The sequence below is a fragment of the Topomyia yanbarensis genome, chromosome 3 (assembly GCF_030247195.1).
Source record: "Topomyia yanbarensis strain Yona2022 chromosome 3, ASM3024719v1, whole genome shotgun sequence".
Taxonomy (NCBI): domain Eukaryota; kingdom Metazoa; phylum Arthropoda; class Insecta; order Diptera; family Culicidae; genus Topomyia; species Topomyia yanbarensis.
The window spans coordinates 295,923,812-295,948,528 of record NC_080672.1 but is presented as its reverse complement, the minus strand read 5'-3'; the positions used below and the strand labels follow the sequence as shown (position 1 = coordinate 295,948,528).

At 38.8% G+C, this 24,717-nt stretch overlaps 1 protein-coding gene across 10 annotated transcripts in view; it reads right to left on the bottom strand.

Moving 5' to 3' along the window:
* The window catches only part of LOC131693730 (zinc finger protein 271-like), a 45,416-nt gene extending 21,499 nt beyond the window's left edge, over positions 1-23,917 (bottom strand). For 2 of the 10 annotated variants that reach the window (XM_058981823.1, XM_058981832.1), the window contains exons 1-12: positions 23,594-23,917; positions 15,108-15,356; positions 14,745-15,044; positions 14,233-14,371; positions 14,077-14,154; positions 4,556-4,639; positions 4,281-4,364; positions 4,034-4,117; positions 1,627-1,710; positions 1,343-1,426; positions 944-1,027; positions 141-224 (exon numbers count right to left, since the gene is read on the bottom strand). In XM_058981823.1, the coding sequence (XP_058837806.1) occupies positions 141-224; positions 944-1,027; positions 1,343-1,426; positions 1,627-1,710; positions 4,034-4,117; positions 4,281-4,364; positions 4,556-4,639; positions 14,077-14,154; positions 14,233-14,371; positions 14,745-15,044; positions 15,108-15,356; positions 23,594-23,608 (1,369 nt within the window). In that variant the 5' untranslated portion in view covers positions 23,609-23,917. The remainder of the gene's footprint in view (positions 1-140; positions 225-943; positions 1,028-1,342; positions 1,427-1,626; positions 1,711-4,033; positions 4,118-4,280; positions 4,365-4,555; positions 4,640-14,076; positions 14,155-14,232; positions 14,372-14,744; positions 15,045-15,107; positions 15,357-23,593) is intronic. The other 8 variants (XM_058981829.1, XM_058981833.1, XM_058981826.1 and 5 more) reach the window with 7 other exon arrangements.
* Positions 23,918-24,717: the final 800 nt, after the last annotated feature.

Here is a 24,717-nt window from a genome sequence, read left to right as displayed (position 1 = left end):
CGCAATTACTAACATAAATTGAAGACCAATATTGTGTCAATTACTTGTCCTAATTACATAATGGTTGCACCATAGCGTTCGTCGAAGCATGTGTTAGATTTATCTTAATAATTTAAACCTATAGTAACATAATATATTACCCGTATGAAGCATCTGATGTTTAACCATGTTGGCCTGCTGCGCAAAGGCTTTACCGCACGTGTTGCACTTATACGGTTTTAGTCCTGTTAAGTTGGTAGAAATGAGTGAAACTTGTTACCTTTTTTGCAAAGCGTATATAAGGAGCCACCATTAGGCCCAAGGGGCCTGCTGGTGTGAACATATACAAACACAAGTATAAAGTCTAGCAATATTATAGGGACCTGGCGGTTTGTGATCTATTCTAATCGAGTGAAACTGTCATAACTAAGCCCTTTTTATTGTCAACTTTCATTGAACAAGGAGAACATGATTAAATATTACAGGATATATGTTTGAACTATTGCCATATTAAAATTGCTATTACGATAATATGAACCGCTTCCCTGAAATATTGCTAAGACTAACCATTCTATGATAGAACCCGGAATCCCCAATAACAAATAACCGTACAATGTTCCTACGAGTAGTAATGAACAGCAGAGAGCAAATTTTGTATAGCCAAATTCAAAATAAAATTCGTTTAGAATTTAAAAGGAGCACTCTACGGTTAAGTCGACATATCTTTCCACGAGTACATTTTACTACTCCGACAATTTACCACAGTACATTTATATGACTGCATCATTCCCGATGCATATATGCAATGATGCGGAATGTTATCAAATAAAACAAATCCAGGGTAATGTATTGCAAACAAACGCGACGTCCGAAACGATGGAATTCGGGGTCATGTCATAGAATCGTTTTTGTTGGCCCCCAAGAAACATAAAGATAACAGAAATATAAGGAATTCGATTATTACCGGTGTGGAGCATCTGATGCTTCATCATGTTCGCCTGCTGAGCAAAAGCTTTATCACAGGTTGGGCATTTGTACGGTTTCACTCCTGCAATTTCAGTTTGATTGTAACAATCGTGTGTATTTCAATGCATCGAGAGTTTGGAAAAAAAAGAAACAATAAAACAATATTTCAGGAAGGCACAAATTAAGGATAGAAAAAAGAGCACAATGTTAGTAAAAAATGAAATCGAAATATCGAGTTTTTTGCTTTTCTATCAAATTTTCGTTTATTAGAAGAAACAGTCGAACAATTGTAATTTATCCGCGATAAAATGGTACTTGATTTCTTCTCAATTTAACAGACCAAGGAAGATATCTGCGAGTACAGTAATCTATTCAACTTAAACGATCTAAGATTTACCGGTATGAAGCATCTGATGCTTGACCATGTTTGCCTGCTGTGCAAAAGCCTTGCCACACGTGGAACACTTGTAAGGTTTTACTCCTAGAAATAGGATTCGGGGGAAGTTTCATTTTATTTAAATGATTGCGATTGAAACGTGGGAAAGATGGGAGAAAACAAACGATCGAGATTAGTGAATTCTCTGGATGTCATCTAATCGGTAGGGAGTAGACATTTGAAGCCGAAGTTGTTTCATTCAAGTACTATAGCTAGGGTACCAATATGGATATAAAGTGACTTACCAGTATGTAGCATCTGATGCTTGACCATATTGGCTTGTTGGGTAAATGCTTTATCACAAACAGGACACTTATAAGGTTTTAAACCTGAAACGAAATGGTATATAAGATAGGTTATTAGGAAATATCTTCTTTGTCACCGCATTATTTAGCGGAATAGACAATTGGGCGAATTTGACCATTCTCTCTAATTCACTCATTTGGCGGAACGAATGCAATTCTCCTTTAAAGATATATTAGACAGATCGCTGATATTTAATATCAGCCATGCATCATTGGCTCGCAAATTTTACTTAGTTCCCAAAAATCAGCAGGACATATGAGAAATATTTGGTTAAAGATGAAAGCATTTGTGTGTTGATTTGCTGCGGGTATCTATATACATCACCCTTATTTTTGTTTACAACGAATGCGAGATTTATTCAAAAGTGGTTTGTATTCCCGTTTCTGACAGGAAAAGTCAAATGGGTTAACGAATCGTTCGAATCGCTCTCGAACAAATGTCGCATTCGCCGTAAACAAGAATAGGGGTGTATATCTCTATTGGGCAGTTCATCAACGGCTGTCTCTCAATTTCATCTTATGAAACTCTCATCATCCTACAAGAAAACAATGTATGCCCAGAATGTTCCCCCACTATTTTAACGACAGACCAGACCAGACTAACAGGAACCCATGTCATTCGTCGATGACATAAATATTGTCCATAGCAAGGTGTTTTGAGGTCTAAGCTGATTCGTCTTCGTCAGTAACTAGGTCAGAAGTGTTATAAGCGTGCAATAAAGGGTGTCCCACATAGAATTGTATCACGGAAAAAACGTTGTACAAAATAACCCATTGAAAATTTGGGTAGGAGTAGTTTAGTTTTTCGCTGTCAGTTTTTCGAAAATCGGAAAAAATGGCATCACTCGAAAAGCAACGTCACGAATTGATTTTGCGTAAGGACCTAGAAAATCCACAGCTCTCTCATCAGGACATCGGAAAACAACTCGTAATCGTGCAGTCAACGGTGAGTCGTTACTAACAAACTGTGAACATCGAACGGAAGGAGAAATGCAGCCCGAATGGATGTTCTATTATTGATCAGGATCACAAGCGTGTAATGAAAGCGTTTAAGCGGAATCCCTATGCTTCGGCCAGAAAGGTGGCCAAAAAGTTGAATCTGTCCAAGTCTTTCGTTCAAAGAGACAAGGATCGTGAGGGGCTGCATACATACAAAGTGCAGAAGACTCCAAATCGTGACGAAATACGGTGGGAAAGTCACGAGCCTGGTAATTGTAGACCCAGATGCTGATGAAGCCTCATTGTCTCATCATGGATGATGAGACTTGCGTCAAGGCGGACTTCCGGCAGCTTCTGGGGCTACTGTTCTTTACCGCCCAGCACGAGTTTGATGTTCCGGAGAAAGTAAGGCAGTAGAATCTTTCAAAGTTTGCCAATAAATACATGATTTGGCAAGCGATCTGCTTAAATGACAAAAACGGAATGCGTCGTTCGTGACTACCGGGACTGCAAACGGGGAGATCTGCCTTAAGGAGTGTTTCGAGAAGCGTCTGCTTCCTCTGTTGAAACAACACGATGGTCCCACGGTCATCTGGTCGGATCTAGCTTCGTGCAATTATTCAAATGTTGTCCTGAAGTGTTACGAAGCCAACTGGAACTAAAACCCATAGAATAATACTGGGAAATTAAGACCCATAGAATAATACTGGGAACTAGGCGCTACGAAAGCACCCTAAGGAGATCAAATCTAAGAAGACATGAAAAAAGTGGGTTTCCGTACATAAGAAGCTGCGTACGGTTGTGGATTGAAGTTGAATAAAATACATAAACCAAAAGCTTACTAACGAGTTATATTTTATTGTCTGAAAGTTTGAAAAGGATCGGTATCTAGCTAATATTCTACATAGTTTTTTTCCGTGATGCAATTTGATGTGGGACACTCTTTAGGCTATGGGGTACAAAAAAGACAGTAAGCACTCTTGGACTGTATTCGAATATCCCAATCCAAAGTTTTGTTATATTTGATACGTTCCATGAATGTGGATATTTACAGAAGCCCTTTCATAGTACAGTTGGTACTAAACCGATCAATGTTTCGTAAATGCTTTTCAACGCATACCTTTCGATATGATAGATGTAAATTGTAAAAAGTGTTATCTTCAACGTTTTCAAGCGTAACTTACGCTCTGTTTGTAATCAAGAGTCATGTAAAGTCAAAGACATTCTAGGGACCATTCGTTCCACGAAATGAATTTTATTTCTAGGGATGCATTTCCCTTATCCAATGATACTGTTTTAGAGATAGTCATCTATTTAATATTTATAGTAGGATTTTTGGACTTGATGCAACGAAAAGGGAAGGTAATAATAGAGAAACAGGATATCGTATAAGTAATACGATATTTACCGGTATGAAGCATCTGATGTTTAACCATGTTGGCGTGTTGGGTGAAAGCCTTATGGCACACTGGACATTTATAAGGCTTCAAACCTGCATGGATCGCCATCGGAAAGAAAGAAAAGAGAATGAGATAGCAACATTTTCAGGAGTCAGCGTTTTACATTGATATGTGTTTTGTTACAGTGTAGAGGAATGTAGGGTCAGAAAGAGAGCAACGGGTAACGCTACAAAAGCTATACACTGTTCTACAAACCTGTATGAAGCATCTGATGTTTTATCATATTTGCATGTTGAGAGAATGCTTTCTGGCACACCGGACATTTATATGGTTTAAGTCCTGGAATGAAACAAACATTTGCTTTAATATAAAAGATAATATATATTTGGCAGGAAGGAATTCAAGAAACTGGTCGAATTGGGTGTAAAGAGATGAATAAAAGAAGTTAAATGCACATACTTAATAGGTACTATAAATAAGGGAAATTTAAGTAACAAAGGATGAGATAATCGTTTGTAATCTAGAATTACCAGTGTGAAGGAGCTGATGTTTCAGCATATTTGCCTGCTGTGTAAAGCACTTTTCGCAGATTGGACATTTGAAAGGCTTCAGTCCTATGTGGCGTGAAACAATCGGAAAATAGAAAGAAGAAAATACGACTTGACTTAGAAATACAGCGTACTCCTACTCATCTTCTTTGATTCATCTCTAGCTGTTAATTCCGTGTTAGACGTTTCTAACCACTATGAACCAAAATAACAGTAATCATGCCAAGCGAACGATTATGCAATCATTTTGTATGAGTAAACGATCGCAGTAAAAATTGAATATCCCTTAATAAAACTCGAAGAATAACCCTTAAATGCATGCTATTCACCGAGTTATTTACAGCAAAAGTTCAATAACTCTGTAACTTTTTTATTTTGATTATGGAGGTTTTTACCTTAGGGTCACTATTCGCCTCTTTTCGGAAATCTCTTTTGAAAAAATCTCGAACCCTATGTGCGGGGCTGGGAATCGAACTCAGGTGAGCTGCGAACAAGGCAATCGATTTACCAACTACGCTATGTCCGTCCCCAATAACCCTGTTACGGTTGAGATTTGATAATATAGATAGAACGAAATTCCCCTAATCTGGCTGACTGCGAGTTCATGTTCGATTTAATTTAATTGTGATGCCCAAGGCAAGAGTTTTGTGATATTTGCAACATTTTTACTTTCCCTGCGCGCCCTTTTTTAGCCTGAACTTTGTGGTGTTTTCGTTCAATGCCAACAAAATTTTGCACTAGAAATAATCGGGATTTTTTACTATGCGAGAACAAACAAAAAGTACATACTTGACAATCTTACATTACTATTTCAAATCAGTGCTGAACTTCATCATGATTATGATGACAAATCGACTAGACGAATGAGAATGAAACTGTTAGTCTTCAGTTTTCAGTGGAATTTCATCATGCATAAATTTACGCTTGAAGGTCGTCAAATTATGGAATACCAAAAATGACATTTTAGTCAAAAAAATTAACAAACAAAACTGTGTGTTCAGTTTGATGAGCAGCCGGAGATCCTAGGGACTCCGTTACATTCTAAAAAAGTGACTGTGCGGAGCGGTTTGTAGGCGAATGTTATACGGGACACATTTATCTTCAAAAATGGTGTTGGAGCCAACATCAACGACACAAGCCATACCTATAGGAACATTAGAGTGACTCGAGAAAAATGACTCCTATCGGCCCACCCTTTAGTCGATTCCTAGTCCCAACATGAATGTGTGATCCACATTTGAACCAAATCGGACCCTTCTAATTACCGGATCAACGTAGAGTAGAATGGGGTCAAGTAGGTCATTTTTTGGCGAGCTCGCGCGATGGTATTTTCGCACTGATTTTGACAAGCAAGCATTCGTTAGAAAGGGTATACATCTGGCAATATTTTAACAATAATGATTTTACGCCTGGGTAAATATTTTTCAAGCAAAATCCAATAAGGCGAAGGCACTTTTTTCAATGTTTTTGAAAACTGGGGGGTACCGTGGGAGCACCATACTTGACACAGGTCCAAACTTGACACACTTCTCTATTCATTCGAAATTAACTCCTTTTTGCTTTGAATTGTACCACTTAAAATTAACTCCAAGTCCTTTGTTTACACTTATGCAACACATTCATAATAAAAAAATCTTGGCTGATTACAAATAAGCGTAATAAAAAACAAATCGAAAAAGTCATCTGTCAAATGCGTCATTTTGTCTCCACTGTAGCACCAAAACTAAGGAGGAAGAACCGATTTCGTCATCCTCGCTTAACTGTTAAACCAGGTTCACCAGTACGTTTAAACCTGGCTTAAACGATAAGCGAGGGTGAAGAAATCGGCTCTTCCTCCTTAGTTGATTAGTATTTATTAATTTTCACGTGCAAAATCTATTTTTTGTGATAATATAATTGATTTCGGTCCACCAATAAGTATTATTTGTGTTTTCCCACAGATTCAGCCATCTAATGGATGTTTGGAGAGCATTTTGAACGAAAATCGTCTGCGTCAATTTAGACTCACTGTGTTCCCAATTATTTGTCAACCAAGCATGGGAAAGTAAGTATATGGCCTACAGCGAGGCTACAGTCGGAAAAGCTGTGGATATGATACAAAGAGGTGTATCTATACGAAAATCTACTGAGAATTCAAAAGTTGTGTTCACTGGGGAAACCTACTGTTTTTTTTATTTTATTTCGTTTATTTGACACGGCTCATAGCGGTAGCTTAACGGAGCCATGGATCTTTCATATGTTTACAAAATGTAAAATTAAAAAAAAAAAACAAATATTATTGATTATTCGTTGGATCTCGTGCGCACAACTTTTTATTGCGAGCGGAGACCTTCTTTCGCGGCTCGCCTGCTGCGTTATGGAGATCATTTAATTCTCTCCTGTCCTTCGCATCAAGGTCATCATCGTTAAAAGTGTCTTGGTGCTCGGGATCAGGTGTTCTTTCCTGCTACACTTACGGGTGATCAATGTAAATCCGTCGTCATTATTATTACCTTCTTCACCGATGTTGCTTACAGTGGTTTTTGGGGTGCTGGATGCTGCTTTTGCTGTTGTCAATATGGACTGAACAGCTGCCACAAATTTGGCAACCGTTTGTGGTTCAGGTGTTGGTATTGAAAACTCTTTTTTTGGTTGGTTTGTCGTGGATACGTTGGCAATCGGTAGAGATGCATTCTCCTCTGTATCTTCCGCGCAAGGTTGTCCGTGGTGCGTTGGCTGATTACAATACTTGCATGTAGGAGTTTGCCCCTCATGGGTGCATAACGTAATTTGGTTAATAGTAGCTTCGTGGGTTTTGAGTTTTATAGTCAAGTGGGAGGGGATAGGTCTTTCGATCCGCATCCTCACCACAAGAACGCCGTTAGGAGTACCCGGGAAGAAATTTCTCCACGTATCACGTGTAACAGATTCTGCTTCTCCGTATTGCAACATGTATTTTGCAATTAGATCAGGAGGGGTACGTGGTGATAGATCATGTAGCTTTACATTAACGTAGTCTTTTTCTATATACACGGGAATCTTAATTTCAACTTTATCACTTTCAGCCACGTGCTTCAAGTTGTTCTGCAAAACGAAACGTTCGGCTTGGGCTAACGTGTTGAATGATACGAGTACTACATTGCGAAGATGATGATACTGAAGATACGTAACCTCCTTAAGCCTAAGCTGCATCTTCATCTTTAGCAAGTATTCCACTTCACGAAAACTCAATCGTATTGAACAGAATTTAAAGTCAACGACCGCTCATGATGGGAAGAATAAATTAAATCTTTCCTTTGTTCTCGAGACAATGCATACTAGACTGAGAGATTGCTATTTGTTGTTCACTTGGTTCAATTGTACGTCTGACTTGGGCAGAAGTAGAAAGTAGACTAAACCTACCTACTGTTTTGGCTTTAGAGGAGGAGAAATCAATTATCAAAAGGATTTGCATGATGACAGCAAATCGGGTTCAAGAAATTGGATTATTTTATCAACAAGCAAAAAATACAGCAGATTTTCAAGAAACCTGAGTGGATGACACAAAAAACATTTTTGGATCATTTGAGGAACGTTATTGTTCCTTGGGTGACCAAAACCGGAATACATCTACCGATTATTTTTGTTGATGGCCATGTAATGTTTCGTACGAGACGGTTGAATTTTGTCGTTCAAGTCAGATCACTCCAATTTAGTTCCAGCCGTTGGACGTGTCATTTTCTAGACCCTTGAAAGTCAAATGTAATAAACGTTTAATCGAATATTGAACTTTTCACGCCGGAGCGGTTGATGACATGAAGAATCCAAAAATCGTTATAGCAAATGATTTCCGTAAAGGTGGAATCCTCTGTGCGTCAACTGTGGAATGCTTCTACTAGAGCAAGATAAGTCGGGCGGTGGACCCAATTTGTGTTTTAAATCAGATAAGGAAACAAAAATCGTGAATACAAAGGCGAACATTTGTTTTAGATATCTGGAATCTAGCCTCAAAGTAGGACAGTAAAAAATGTTTGAGAAACATGAATCTGCTACGATTTGGCCGGATCCAGTAGGTGACACCAACCTGTTATATGGCTGGAAGGAAATTAAACAAAAAGCAAGGCTGACTACGAATCTAGCAACCGAAGTAGAAGATGGATTCTACGGATACGGAAAGGATGATACTGAAGGTAAGTATCTGTAGGCAGCAGTTTTCTGTTATTTCAGAAATGAACTTAAAATTAATTCACAGATAAACCAATCCTTGTTGGAAACATGGGATATGTATGAAAGTTTAATGAATACAACTATTACAACAACGTCGAATGATGAATGTCCGTCTACAGCACACTTCGCAGATATTTCATCAGAATGTCCGGAAAAGCCTTTGGATAATCAAATCCTGGAAGAGCACCCGGAAAAAAGAATGTGCATTAAGACGGACAGTGTTAGAATTTTTTTTTACAAAATTCATCTGGCTCAGCAATGTTAGAGCGAAAGGAAATTCAAAGATGCATTAATTTTACCTAAAACTTCGCTCAAGCTCGGAAGGAAACGTTGAAAAAAATGTTGAAAAAACATCTTTTTCAGCAGCTGTGTCTGGCTTTATACTTGCGAATTACTTCTTCGGTGTCCTCGTCGTCGCCAGAGTGTGAATTGAAGTTGTGCATTCTGGCTCACGTTATTGCTTTTTTTTTGTTGGAGACGGACCACTGCGACCAATATTTAGATCTATTGTGGTATGCCCCTTCCTTAATCTAAGTGTACTATCAACTATGACATATCACTATTGATGAATGATTGTCTTTATTGAAATACACACTCTTCCCAACTAGGCACTGCACTTCGGATGAAGTTTATTACCTGTTTGGGATTTGCAGTCCAAATATCAAAAGGCTCCAGTGTTCCTTTACCGAGGACTCTAAGTCTGCGTTGCATCAGTGTACGGCATTCGCAGAGCAAATGCTGTGATGTTTCACTTTCTGATCCGCAGATGCGGCATATATCGTTTGTAAGTTTACCAATCTTCATAAGATGATATTTACTCGGACAGTGTCCTGTAAGTAGTCCTGTGATGATGCATAGTTCTTTCTTATTTAATCTAAGCAGCTCCAGGCTTTTTTTATCGTTGGGTGAAATAAATTTCTTTGATTGTCGCAGTCCAGTTATGGTACTCCAATTGTTGTTTACAGCTGTGATCTCCCACTTTTTCAGTTCCATTTTGAGGGCACACGATGAGACTCCACAGAATGGTTCTGGTCCGATAAAATTAGTGGAAGACCCTCTTCTTGCTAAATCATCGGCTTTTTCATTCCCTGCAACTCCACAATGTCCTGGAACCCAGTACAAATTGACCTGATTTTTCTCCGCCAATTGTCGGAGTGCAAGGATGCACTCCCATACTAGTTTTGAGCGACATGTAGGAGCCCTTAGGGCATTTAGTGCTGCTTGACTGTCTGAGAAAATGCAGATATTTGCATACCGGTATTTTCTCTTCAGACACACGTAAGTGCATTCTAGAATGGCATATATTTCTGCTTGAAAAACTGTCGGCCAGTATCCCATGGGAATACTAGTGTTTATTCCTGGTCCTGTAACACCAGATCCCGTCAAATGGTTCATTTTAGACCCATCTGTGTAGAAAATTACTGAGCCTGGACGGAGAATAGGGCCACCTTGTTCCCAGGTTGACCGTTCAGACTCATTATTTTGTAGGGAGTTTCAAAGTTCGGCATTACCTGTAGCCAATCTTCGTTTGTAATGATAAGGTTATTTATAGGGAAATCTTTTAGAACCGCAAGGTGTCCTATTAAGTCTCCAGATAATAATTGTTTATGACGAGTTATTTTCAATGCGCTTTTTACTGCTTCTAATTTTATCGTCTGATGAAGCAGGAGGAGTTGCTTATTGCTTAGCTGTGCGACGATCACGCTTGCGCTTCGAAGCATTTTTTTTATTCCTTTTCGTTCTCTGACGCGCTTTCATTGATGAGGTGCAGTTCCCTTTCAAACGAGCACGTAATATTTTGAACGGAACCTTGAATTGTTTGGAGCCTGATCGAATGCTGATGCCATCTTGAACAGATGCTATTGTGTTCTTTATGTCCTTCTTACATCGTTTTGGCGTTTTTCGCACGAAATTACGCACAATGGTAGCAGCTGCTGCAGATCACTGAATTTCCATCTTGAATATTACGGTATTCAGAAACTTCCAAAGCCAAATTAAAATCAGAACTTTCCGAAGAATCAACTTTGTGTTATTATGATGACTCTTTAAAACGTAAGCGATGAAGCGATGGAGCAGCTGTACCGCGCTAAAGACACACGGAAATTCTACGAGAAGTTGAACCGCTCGCGCAGGGGCCACGTACCACAGGCCGACATGTGCAGAGATACAAACGGGAATTTTCTCACGGACCAGTGTGAGGTGATCCAGAGGTGGCGGCAGCACTACGAAGAACACCTGAACGGCGATGCAGCAGACGACGAGGATGGCACGGTAACGCACCTGGGAGCACGCGCGGAAGACATTACACTACCGGCTCCGGATCTCCAAGAAATCCAGGAGGAGATTAGCCGGCTCAAAAATAATAAAGCCGCTGGGGTTGACCAAATATCAAGCGAGCTACTAAAACACGGTGGCGAGCCACTGGCTAAAGCGCTGCACTGGGTGATTACCAAGATTTGGGAGGAGGAGATTTTACCGGAGGAGTGGATGGAAGGTGTCGTGTGTCCTATCTACAAAAAGGGCGACAAGCTGGATTGCTGTAATTACCGAGCAATCACCCTGCTGAACGCCGCCTACAAGGTACTCTCCCAAATACTATGCCGTCGACTATCACCAATTGCAAGAGAGTTCGTGGGGCAGTACCACGCGGGTTTCATGAGCGAACGATCTACCACGGACCAGGTGTTCGCTCTTCGTCGAGTACTGCAGAAATGCCGCGAGTACAATGTGCCCACACATCATTTGTTCATCGACTTCAAAGCCGCATACGACACTATCGATCGAGATCAGCTATGGCAGATTATGCACGAGTACGGATTCCCGGACAAACTGACGCGATTAGTGAAGGTGACGATGGATCGGGTGATGTGCGTAGTACGTGTCTCAGGAACGCTCTCGAGTCCCTTCGAATCACGCAGAGGGTTACGGCAAGGTGATGGTCTCTCGTGTCTGTTATTCAACATCGCGCTGGAAGGTGTAATAAGAAGAGCAGGGATCGACACGAGTGGTACGATTTTCACAAAGTCCGTTCAGCTACTTGGCTTCGCCGATGACGTTGATATTATTGCACGAAACTTTGAGAAGATGGAGGAAGCCTACATCAGACTGAAAAGAGAAGCCAAGCGCGTCTTGCCATCAACACGTCGAAGACAAAGTACATGATAGGAAGAGGTTCTCGAGAAGAGAATGACAACCGCCCGCTTCGAGTTTGCATCGGTGGCGACGAAATCGAGGTGGTTGAAGAGTTCGTGTACTTGGGCTCACTGGTGACCGCCGACAATGATACCAGCAGAGAGATTCGTAGACGCATCGTGGCAGGAAATCGTGCTTACTTTGGCCTCCGCAAGACACTTCGGTCGAACAGAGTTCGCCGTCGTACGAAGTTGACCATCTACAAGACGCTGATTAGACCGGTAGTTCTCTACGGGCACGAGACCTGGACCATGCTCGTGGAGGACCAACGCGCACTTGATGTCTTCGAACGGAAAGTGCTGCGTACCATCTACGGTGGAGGGCAGATGGAAGACGGCACATGGAGACGGCGAATGAACCATGAGTTGCATCAGCTGTTGGGAGAGTCGCCCATCTGTCATACCGCGAAAATCGGACGACTACGGTGGGCCGGGCACGTAGCCAGAATGTCGGACAATAGCCCGGTGAAAACGGTTCTCAATTGCAATCCGACCGGTACAAGACGTGGTGCGCAGCGAGCACGATGGATCGACCAGGTGGAAGACGATTTGCGGACCCTTCGCAGACTGCGTGGCTGGCGACGCGCGGCCATGGACCGAGTGGAATGGAGGAATCTTTTGTATACGGCACAGGCCACTTCGGCCTTAATCTGTTAATAAAAAAAAATCTTTAAAACGTAAATCCAATAGATTACAATGCCGTTCAGAAATGAGACACGGAAATTTATCAAAAAGGTTCTATATTCTGTGGATAAAGTTAACACATTGTGAAATTTTCTCCGAGAATTGAAAAGCCATTTCTATTTATGAAGCCACCCAAATACAATTTTGGAAAGTCCAGATGGACATTACGGGAATGAGGTAGTGGTACGGGAATAGGCCTCGCTTGTCCACGGTGGGGAAGGAGGGAGTCAAAAATGAAGATTTTATTGTTCACGTGGTATATGAACGACCCTATACTGAAAATACTTCGAACGGAGATTGGGACGAATCCGACATTAATTCAATATAAAAATGCATGTATCGAATAGTGAACGTTATAACGTTAAAGTTTGACATGTACCATCAAATCGTTTTAAATATTCTATATGTAAAAACCTTTATGTAATAAAAATGTGTACTGCACAAAAGTCGTAAAAATTACTTTTATTACCATATGTAAGCTTATTTATCCCTCTGCAGGACTGAAAGGAAAAACGGCCCAATTCGACTTGGGCCGATCTTTCATTTGAATATTTGAAGATTTTTTTCAAATGCTAAACAATAGTTTATTCAAATAAATACCTTCAAATTAAGTTTTTTGGCCAGAAATCAGTGTCATTGCATTCATTAAATAATAACGTACAATAATTTGTGATTAACCCACTTTTGATATTTTTTGACTTGACGGTCTTGCACTGGGCCCTTCATTTGTGAATCACGATGAAATTTGAACCCGTACCCAAGCGACTGGTTTCACGCTCGCTTGCTGCGCATGGGGAGGATTTGCTTTAGTTACTAAGTCCACTAGAAGTAAAATTAAATCACGGCTATTTGGTTTGTACGTATCGAATGTTGTTGTTGTAGTGTACAGTCCTAGTTAGTTGGAATCTTTTGAAGCTGCTCCCGTCGTAGGAGGCTACTGAACGCAGGAATACCTAAGTCAAGGTGTAGTTCCGTGGCGAGGGCTTAATGGCTGGAGGGTCTAAAATGTGCCAGTCGCGCATGGAGCATTATTTTCTTCGCAAACCGTGGGAATCAAATTATCGTGTCCCATTTAAACGTGATATGGCTCGCTATATGCGTTAACATACTAACTTGGTGTCCTCTAGTTGTTGTGCAATATATATTGGGAGTTAAATGTAGTTTTCTAACCAATAATGGTTAGAAATGCAAAAATCAACCTCCAGCATAAACGGTGTTTTTCTACGCTAAAATCCTTACCCCACTCTCCCCGTTAATGCTAGAAACGCAGCATGCGAATAATCACATTAGCCAGGAATACCACATTTCCAGACTTTTCAGAATATTAGTGGCAATAATGATAACCAACGTTGCACGGCAATATTCTAGCTCGTACCGAAAATCGTGGTATCATGTTGTAAAGAAAATAAGTTCAAAATTGCAATTCAAGTTATTAATGCTTACCGTTATGAACAAGGTCATGGCGTTGCAGGTTAGCTAATTGCGTGAAACCCTTGTTGCAGATTTGGCAAACGAATGGACCTGTAATAGTGGAGAAAAAGAAAACATTGCCAATTTCAGTTACGATATTTTGCATACATAGCATAACAAAATCCTTACGATCGCCGGTGTGGGCTTTGGTGTGTTTCCACATCGAGCTGTGACTAGGGAACTCCTTACTGCATATTTCGCACTTAAATTTATTTTCTGTCAGATGTTTGGTGCGGTGTTGTTGCATTTCCTCCATCGTATCAAAGCGCTGTTAAACATGATTTCGTTTTCGGGAATCCATAGTGTTTGCGTTTGTACGCAATTCACATGTGCGTATGAGGGATGATAAACAGAAAGACAGAAAAAAACGAAAATCAATGGAAACGATCTACCCGTCCGTAAATTCGTTTGCTCACACATCTTGACGAAGGGGGTGTAAAAAATGGGTGATAAAGGAGCAATAAGACTAAGTCAAAACAGGTTTTTTACGAGGCAACTCGACTCAATAACAAAGAAAGCCTGTGTTATGTGTTTGGTGAGAGACGAAGGGTATTCAAGATGTGACTTTTGAGCAGGGTCAACATAGAATAAAAAAGGATTGACTTGGGTGCATATTTTTGTCCCCTTCCACTCTTACGAACCTTCCGACACTGTGGACACTTGATCTTGTTGAGATTGATTAATGTATTCCCTAGCGAAAGTGATACCGCGAGCGAGTGCTTGTTGTCCGTTAGTGGATACTGAGCCAACATTTCAGGACGCATCGAAGACATTTGATCATGCTGAGATTGGGCATTTGTGTATTTGATTTTGTTGAGATTAATTAACGTGTTTCCTAACGATAGCGACACGGCGAGTGAATGTTTGTTCTCGACAAGCTGTTCTTGACTCAGCATTTCCGGTCGGGAAAGTTCGATTTCTCCATCTTCAAAAGTTGGTTGCTGTAAAAAAGCAAAAAAAAATTAATAATGTGTTTAGTAAATATTGAAATATTTTTTTCGTACAGGAGTGGAATTTGACGAATGTACGTGCTCGATGCTTTTCTCGTGTACCAATCTTCCAGAGTACGTCGACTTCGTGTGCATTTGATCATGCTGGAAGTGTGTATTTGGGTATTTGATCTTGTTGATGTTAATGAATGGGTTTCCTAGCGATAGTGACACGGCGAATGAATGTTTGTTGTCAGACAGCGGATCCTGGCCTAGCATTTCCTCACTGGCAACTTCAATTTCTCCATCTTCGAACGTGTGTTGCTGTAAGACAGGGAAAGATGGAATTGGTCCATTCAATTTTTTGCTCCTTTTATAAGGTTATTTTCATGTATAAACTTTTTAATAGATGTTTCGTCTTATATGAGGTAGAGTATGGAATCTCTTTTTATTTTATTTCTTTTGTTTTTAACTCGATGGTTCGAGCGACATCTGCTATTTCTGCTCAACGTTTTCCCGTTCAAATGGTAAAGTTTGTATTGGCTTATATGGTCAAAGCAGAATATTTACCAAAAAGAGGTAAATGACAAATTTTATTTTCATTTAATTTTGCAGCGTTTGGTGGGGCAATGAAAGCGCAAGTCAGTCCAAGGCCGATGATTGGAGAGGTAATGGCAGACCACAAAAACGCCATGAAAATAACGGTAGGGAAGTATTCAAGTTGCTTTATTTGACAGTTTGGTTCGTGTGGATGATGGTTCTTCAAGATTACTAGATTACTTTTGAACATTTGAATTGATATGGTCTCAATACTTTGGATAGCTCACTTAAATTTTATGGCGTTTTCGTTTTTTCTTGGTGCTACACCGGTGTAGTGCAAAGAAAGAGATAGACTGATTACACCCAAGTTTGAATGAGTGTAGCACCGACTACACCGGTGTAGTGCACTGTCAAAAACGAAATTGCCATTAAATTCAGTACACTGTGAAATTGAATGATGTTTACTTTAGATTTGGGTTTGAATTGGTTTGATCCCAAAACTTTGGTTAATTCATGTAAGTTTTAATACACTATGCAAATGGAATATATAATTTCGATTATGTGTAATGAACCAATAACCATAGGATACTGCATCGGTCTGGATCTAGTTAAATTGACAGCAAAAAATATTTCAATTGCCAGTCGTCAGGGTATCCCTTCGCTTCTAACCACCACCTGAAGTACGCGCCGTGTTGCTATGAGATTCTAGTGACCACCAGAATCCAAGGTCTCCAGCTACAAATCTCTAAGCATAAAAAATTGTAGTCTGGAGTCCACCGCCAAGTTCACAGACCAAAAAGAGGTAAATGATAAATAGCTAAAATTACTGTACCTTTGAGGTGGCTGAAACCAACTTAGCCTGCTGCCGTTTGCTTGGTATTGCCCGGTGGGTTCTTCATTTGGCATAAAGGTATTTAGCATAACGGCTATTCGGCATAATTGATCACGCAGGTCATTTGGCAAAACGGACATTTGACATAAATAATTTTATATCTACGATAATGGTCAATTGGCATAATTTCTAACTGTGTGCAAAACGAGGGCCATTTCGCATAACGGACATTTGGCCTAATTTTAAGAATTGACCACACTGAAGGTAATTTGACATATTCTTATCCTCAGGGAAACAGGTCGTTTAAGAAACCCTGCGAGGGTGGCTGTGTAGGGATGTACATAAGTAAAGTCGATTGACTGCTCCCGATCGGTTCACCTCTCGACTAGTTTCGGAATCAGCGACAGTAAATAGTAGACGAGATACACAGCAAAGGTCGATCAGGGACTAAAAAGGAAAAACACGAACGAAATTTCACTGCTGCTGATCTTTCCGTCGGGAAAAATTCCACCGTCGGAAAACTCTCAGCATAAGCTAGCAGATCAAAAGAAACAAGAAACGCCAAGAATGATAAGAAACCATTTGTCCTAAATGGTCCTGGTTGTCATCTTGTCTTGACGGCGCCGGTGGTTGAGTGGTAAGCGTGATCGTCACTCATTCCAGTTGGTCTGGGTTCAATCCCTGCGAGATCGTTGAGATTTTTCTGAGGTGAAAAAAATCTGTGGTCACGTCTTCTTTAGGAAGGGAAGTAAAGCCGGTTGGTCCCCGGTTCATGAGTTGATGGATCGATATCTAGTCCAGATAAGTGGGGTCACCTCTCTGGCGTCGGCAATGAAGAAGTAGAATCTAACTTCTATACTTATGGGGTTTTCGATTGATTGACACCGGTGTAGTGGAGTGCACTGAAACTGTACCGTTTTTGCACTTTCTAGCAGAAGTGCAGAAAACTGGGTATGTTCCATTGACACTTCTGCTAGAAAGCGCAAAACCAGTGCAATCCACTACACCGGTGTCAATCAATCGAAAATCCCATTATTAACAAATACCTCCCGTGGTACTTGTGGAGTGCGCAGTAGTAGTATATACGGCTTTAGCAAAAGCAAGTATCGGACTAATGGGATTTTCGATAGATTGACACCGGTGTAGTGGATTGCACTGGTTTTGCACTTTCTAGCAGAAGTGTCAATGGAACATACCCAGTTTTCTGCACTTCTGCTAGAAAGTGCAAAAACGGTGCAGTTTCAGTGCACTCCACTACACCGGTGTCAATCAATCGAAAACCCCATAACATTCCTTCACTTTCCATCCGCGATCTACGCTCGGGCCTGGCCGGCGCCCCTATTGATCAATAAAATTTTAGAATTACCATCTGTCCTAGATAAACTAAATAATTGCTCCTATGTTTTAGTAAACTAGACAACCTAGTTGATCACAGGTTTGCTTAGGTAACGGAATGTAACATTATAAATTCATTTATTTAATTTGAATTTAATAAAATCCCAAAATAATTTCCAATTAACATTGTCAAAAGAAGGCAAAATCGCTAAAAAGTTGACATTTTTAATTAGTATTAATACAGTTCCAAACACATTCAACTTTTATTTTGAAGAAGGCAGCATACTATATACAGTGTTGGACACAGAATTAGCACACTTATATCCCCAATACATAAAGACCAAACAACTTAATAAAATCAAACAGATCATTAACGAATGCTTTCAAGATATGTAGTGTACTGTTAGTGGGTACGTGAAAATAAATCGTATGACATAGTATTAGACGAAATCTGTAATTATATGAAGGAAATTAACAAGGAAGTTGAATTGGGACTGGACACAGAATTAAGCACATGTTTAAAAATTGTTGTTAATTTTGATTTTGATCAAGACTAATGATTCAGAGCTGTTTAGTATTTAGTCGGGAATCATTTTTGCTTGAAAACAGTCTCTAGACAACGGGGGACGCTTTCAACTAGTTTACAATATCGCTCTATTAGAATTAACAGTATTCTAACTTCCAACCATGATCATTCAGATTCTTTGAAATCCAGAGATTGTTCAGATTCTTGGATTTCTCCTCTTCGACATGTTTTCCACGTCGTTCCATTGCATTTCTATTAGATTTAGGTCAGGGCGGTGCACAGTGGCCCCAAAGAGCAAAAAACGGGAGCTTTTAGATTGCGTCAAAACTGTTGACTTTAGCAATATGGTGTCTTTGAGAAAGTTTCTTGAAGTAGAACTCCCCTTCTTGCTGTCTTATCGGATTGATGATTAATCCCCCTAATAGTGAGTTACGAAACTTATTTTCTTCAATAATTTAGATAAACAAATACTTACTTCAGCAAAGTTGTAGAGAAACTCGTTACAAATATTTCATCTGAAGACTTCAACTCTTTATCTTTTAAGCTTTTTGAGATATGGGACATTATTTGTAAAAGGCCCCTTAAAACAGTTTTTTTCTCATAAGTTTTCTTCTAGATTTCTTTTCCATTATATAAATGTTCTAGAACATTGTTTGGACTATTAAACTGCATTACTTTGCCGAAGACGGAAACTTGTTTTCGCTAGTATGTGTGGAGATACTCATGTTTTTTTTTATTGAAAATCGCTCTTTTTCCAATGGCGATAACTTTTAAACGGGTAAAAACTGGCAAACCACTTTATAAACAAATTAAAGTGCAAGAAAAGCACAACAAATGCTGGAAAAACAGATCTACCCAAGGCGGCCCTGTATGGAAGTACTAAAACTGCATTTGTATTGTACCATAAGTTTTAAAATCGTTATAACTATTTTTCGAAAACTCGTAGCTAGCTACCATCTTCGACAAAGTTGTTAACCAAGGTTTGAACTATAGTTTTATAAAGCTGATTTTTCATATTCAGTGAAATAGCGATCTTTATTAACGTAAATGCAAAATAATTGATTTCCCTATATAAAATCCCATAAAAACTTTGAACGCAATGCGCAAACCCGGGAAGCAACCGACCGCTCCCAAACTTTGCACAGGCATTTGGGACCACAAAAGGAACTCAAAAAGTGCTGTGCTGAAAAATGTCATATTCGAGCCACTCTGGAACAGTCTTCTTCTACCAACACGAAGAAGAATCAGGCCTTTTTGAATCAACAAAACGTTTTGTTGAATCTAAAACGTGGCGAATGACTGTTTCAAACTGAAATGGGCGTTTATCAAAAGCATGTATTTGATTTAGTTCAACAAATACTTCTGTTTAGATTGTAAATAGAAACATTGTTGAATCAAAATAAAATTTGTTAGATCTAACTGATCCCTTTGTTGAAAACCAACAGAATCTTTGTTTAATTTCAACTAAATTTGAGTTGTTCTCTCCTTTGGTTGATACAGAAGATTTGTTTTTGTTCCTTCAAACTTGTTTGTTCGGTTAAACTTAACATGATTTTGTTGTTTCACGCGAAATATTTGTTGAAACTACTGAAAAGCCAACAAATGAATTAGTTGGTAATTTCAACCAACAGTATTGATTGAATCAAACCTGAATCTTGTTTGTCACTATATCAAACGGGAAAATTGTTATTTAAAACCAAAATTTGTTTATTTTTACAAATTTTTTCTCTGCGTGGTACTTAGTTACCTTCCACCTAATTAAAAATAATACGTTAACCCTTTATAAGGCAGTGGCAACTATATTGCCACCAACAATTTTTTTTTCTCCTCAACTACGCGACAATTTATTTTTCCTCCACTACAATCATATACTTATTAGACCGGCAACAATTTTGACTTTTTTTTCGGAACACTTAAATCAAACGGGAATTGGCTTTACATACCATATGTCAATATAAGTTTTTTTTTTGAAAACTCTAGTTCACTCACAAGAGTTTTCAAGTTTGTATGGTAAAATACATGAAAAATAGCCAGAAGAAACAAATTCATTAAAAAATGCCAGTAAGATGATGTGTATCCCATAATCTGCAGATATATCGCTGAAGGTGTAAGGATCAACATTGCAAATTGATTCGATTTTGCAGTAAAAAGATATTCTCATATAAAATTATATGCTGCCTCTATTTCTCGCACATGCTTAGAATAGGCAATTTCAAAAAATCGGTTGGTCTTCAAAGTTAAATAACCTCCAATCAATATGTAATCTTCAACAAAGCTGTTCGTTATGAGATAAGCTATGTGGCCAGCATTTTTGAGGTATGCAAAGTTACTGTGGAATTTTCTATTTAATTTTAAGTTTTTATTTCCGAGATTCCATATATATTACTATAGAAACTTCAAACCTCTTGTGGGTGAACTAGAGCTATCAGAAAAAGCTCATATTTTGCATATGATTTGTGCATCCAATTACCATTTGAATTATCAGTGTTTCAAAAAAAAGTCAAAATTGTTGCCGGTCTAATACTTATTGAAAGGACTTCATTATTTTTTGGACCTTAACACACCCAAAATGACGGTTTGAGAACAGTTTGTATCTCTAAAGATGGCCAATAATGACCAGTTTTCAAAATATAAGCTCAATCTTTCTATGAAACCTAATATTTTAGGATAAATATGATTATTAGGTTTACTTGAACTAGAATATGTAATTTTTTACATGGACTAGAATATGCAGTTTTTATATAAAAGAGCAGCCTTTTTGATAGCTCACAAATATTCCAAATATATTATCGTGCCTCTAAGACAGTGGAAAACATATTGCTACCCAGCGATGCCAACCTTCCAGTTTAAACTAGGTTCTTCCAGTTTTTTTACAGCATCCAGTCAAACAATTGGAAAAATCTTCCAGTTTTTTTTTAAATTTGAGCCAGTTTTATCCAATTTTTTTTAAATATTCATATACATATTTAGTTTTGTTTCTCACAAATTGACTCTTGATTCATAGAAATTTCAAGCAAGCCATGGGATGATGTCGAGTGCCCCAACGGTTCGGGAATGTACAAATGATTCGATTTCAAATGAATTTTACTCAAACACAAACAATAAACTACATTGTTTCTATTATTTTGATGACCATTTGTTGAATTCTCAGCTAGTTGCTATAGTGGTATCTAAACAAAAGTTTAAGCGCATCCTCAAGTTTAGCAAATAGTCATAAATTTAGGATTTTGTGGATGTGTAGATTGAAACCTACAAAACAGTAAAAATCGACTAACTATTACAATTACAATCAAATTCGAATATTTTATTTTTAATTAGACAACAATATAAAAAAAAACCCGACTGAAATATTCAGTAAAAGGAGGTATGGAACATACGTGTTTACTAAAAATTACGTTCATTGAATCGTTGACTTACACATTACAAGGCAAAAGTAGGTTTTTTCCGAGCATCCAGTTTTTTCGTTTTTTTTAAATGTTAGCAACGTGTTTTTGGAATTCGCGGGCAGTGGCAACTATATTGTCACCAAAAATTTATGTTGATTCTGCTTAATTATTTTGGTTACCGATAAGTTATACTCGTACTATTCTTATTCGTACGACACATCTAGGTTAATATTCGTCACTATGAGAAAATATCCTTTGACGTTTCCATGTACTTACTTCTGTGAAAATTAAAAACAAAATTAACAATTTCATAAATTTTACTAGACATTTCTTTGCATTAAGAAAATAGGAAATGCTAATGCTAATGCTAAATGCTAAATGAAATGTTGTCATACTGATCGCAGTGGCAGATGCCAAATCGAACACTTTATGTAATCTATTTTTTCAAAAATCCATACGGAATTTTAAATATCACAAAATCTCGTCGATGATAATGCGCTTAAAAGAGCAAATTTTTGTATATCATAATTGATGGACTCGACTCGAATCTGATACGGGGCGATTATGCATCACGATGAGAGAACCAAAAATAGTATATGGAATGTTTGTCTAAAACAGCGGCAACTATATTGCCACCAATGTTTTTGGGCTTCGTGGGCAGTGGCAACTACATTACCACCAAGATTATTATTTTCTAAAGAAAAAAATACGAACGTGTATCAAATTATTTAAGCTTTGATTTCTGGTATAGTATGTATTGATTCCTTGTTCAATTTTCACAGCCCTATTAAGGGGCAATTCTCGTATCGTTATAATCAAACACTGTAACTATCTTGAACCTGATTAATGCTTAATGTTGGACAGAGAATGGGCAAAAATCGAAAACGAAAAACGCAGGTTTTTTCCACATCGTGCGTTAGATCTTCATAAAAATCAATCCGCTTATGAAGAATGTTGTTACAGTACTGCTGATTGATTTTTACGAAGAACTGCTTTTTTCGTTTTCGATTTTTGCCCATTCTCTGTTCAACCTTAAACCAACAGGTTATCGTGCTATTACAGTTACCTAGTTTGTCCAACTTTTTGTCAATCAAATCAATCAAGAGCATAAGGACAAATTGCAGTGTTTTTGCTGTGCTGATCTGGAATACAAACACCATCAATAGCTCCTTCTCATCTCGCTAAACCGTCATTTTTTGATAAATATGCTCCTCTTGTAGGGTCCACCTTAGACCTTCCCAAGATCGGATACTTCGTGAGAAAGGTTCACAAACTGTTGCATGGAGCATCTTATTGGCTAGCAGCACTGCAGCACGCAACACACACCACATAGTTGAAGTCGCACCAGACACCTATAATACATCGCAGGAGCCGGGCGTCTTAGTGCCATCGATGTACATACTGCCCTGCCCCCTTCGCAGACGGGCACTACTCCACCCACCACCCGTACCAACACCACTAGCCACTTGTACCAAGTCTGGACTTTGGTGAACAGGCTCCTGAATGTATGGCAAAGTAGCCGGTTGCGTTCAGGATAAATATTATCTCTTCCACACAGCTATCTCTAAATTTCATGCTAATGTTCCAACAAAGGTCTTAAAAGCGGAACAAAACGTAAAAGATATAGATAATAAAAGCGATGATTACATGATCATACAAATTCGCTTTGGGAATATTGTGAACGCGAGATCTTTTTTTTCCTGCTATATTTCGTTCGATCTCCAACAAAATCCACCGCGTGCTGTTGCAGCGCTTTTCGTGTGCAGGAATTTATTTTGTGAGCCTTCATCTTTTTTCGCTCGTTCGCCAGCTCGCATTTCCTTTTCCCTTTTATGCTCGCGGCTTTCGCGAGCACACTATCATGAAATAAAAATCCCATTTCCACCAACATCGAGATTTTCGATTCTGGATGAATAAGAAAAAGAAATGCCAGCATACTTACCAGAGGATAGAACATTTCGAATTAACACAATTTCAGCTTATGAAAACAATCTGCACAAGAACAGAAAATCGCACCACGAACCAGAAGATTGCACCGGAAAAAACTGTATCTTTGTAAAACACTTTGTTCACGATAAATGCTGCTTATCACTAGTTGAAACCAAATAAAAACTGAAAAATTTAAACAGCGAGTGTATGCTGCTTTTGATTTGCTGAAAGAAAAATATGTCTTTTTTCCTACTCCTATCACTACACTTCTTTACTGTTGGCTGCTGCTACGAATGTGGGCTCGTTTTTCCTTCTGGTCTGGCGACACACGAATATGTGTGCGTGTCACAGGCGGCAAGCGGCGGGCGAAAATGTGACGTACGGGGCGAAATACTACACCAACGGGCAGATTCCCAAGTGGCATCTTTTGACAGTAGGTCGAAGGTACACGCTAAAACCATGCAAGCAAAAAATTACAGTTACATCACTGACTACTGAGATACAGGTAATGTTTTCAATGGTGTATTAAGGAACTACAGACACTTTATACACAGACTTGCGGAGATAAAAGCAGTAAAACAGGTAACCATGGATCCAAACTGCTTCCACGAAAGATCCGATAAGCTTTGCATGGGCTTCCTCCTCTACTTCCCCTCACAAAACCATCATGTTCGTTCTGCTGCACTTTGAACAGTCCGTTTGGCTGAAATTTTTGACGCTAGTCTGTGTCTAAAGTAAGAACTGTCGTTTTTAAGTGACAGCAGCAAGTAACAACTTGCCATTAGCCAGCTCCACGATCGGTTTGTAAACTTACAGAGAAGCTAAAAAAATGTTTCAAAATTATCAGAAAATGGACCTGTTAAAAGATCTGTTGGATGTCGCCCGAATAGAAATGTACAGTCACAAAACCATGGTTTTCACTGTGACAGTACAGTAATTTTACAATAATTTACAGTAAATTTTAGTGTTTGGCTATAATACAAAAACAATAAACTTTAACTTTTTTAAGTAAACTTTAATGTAAAATCGATTATTACAGTAGAAAAGGGGGTGGTTATGTATCTTAACATTTAAAAAATCGATTTTTTTTCATACATTTTTTTCTCGAAAACAGTAAAATTTAATGTGAATTTATTG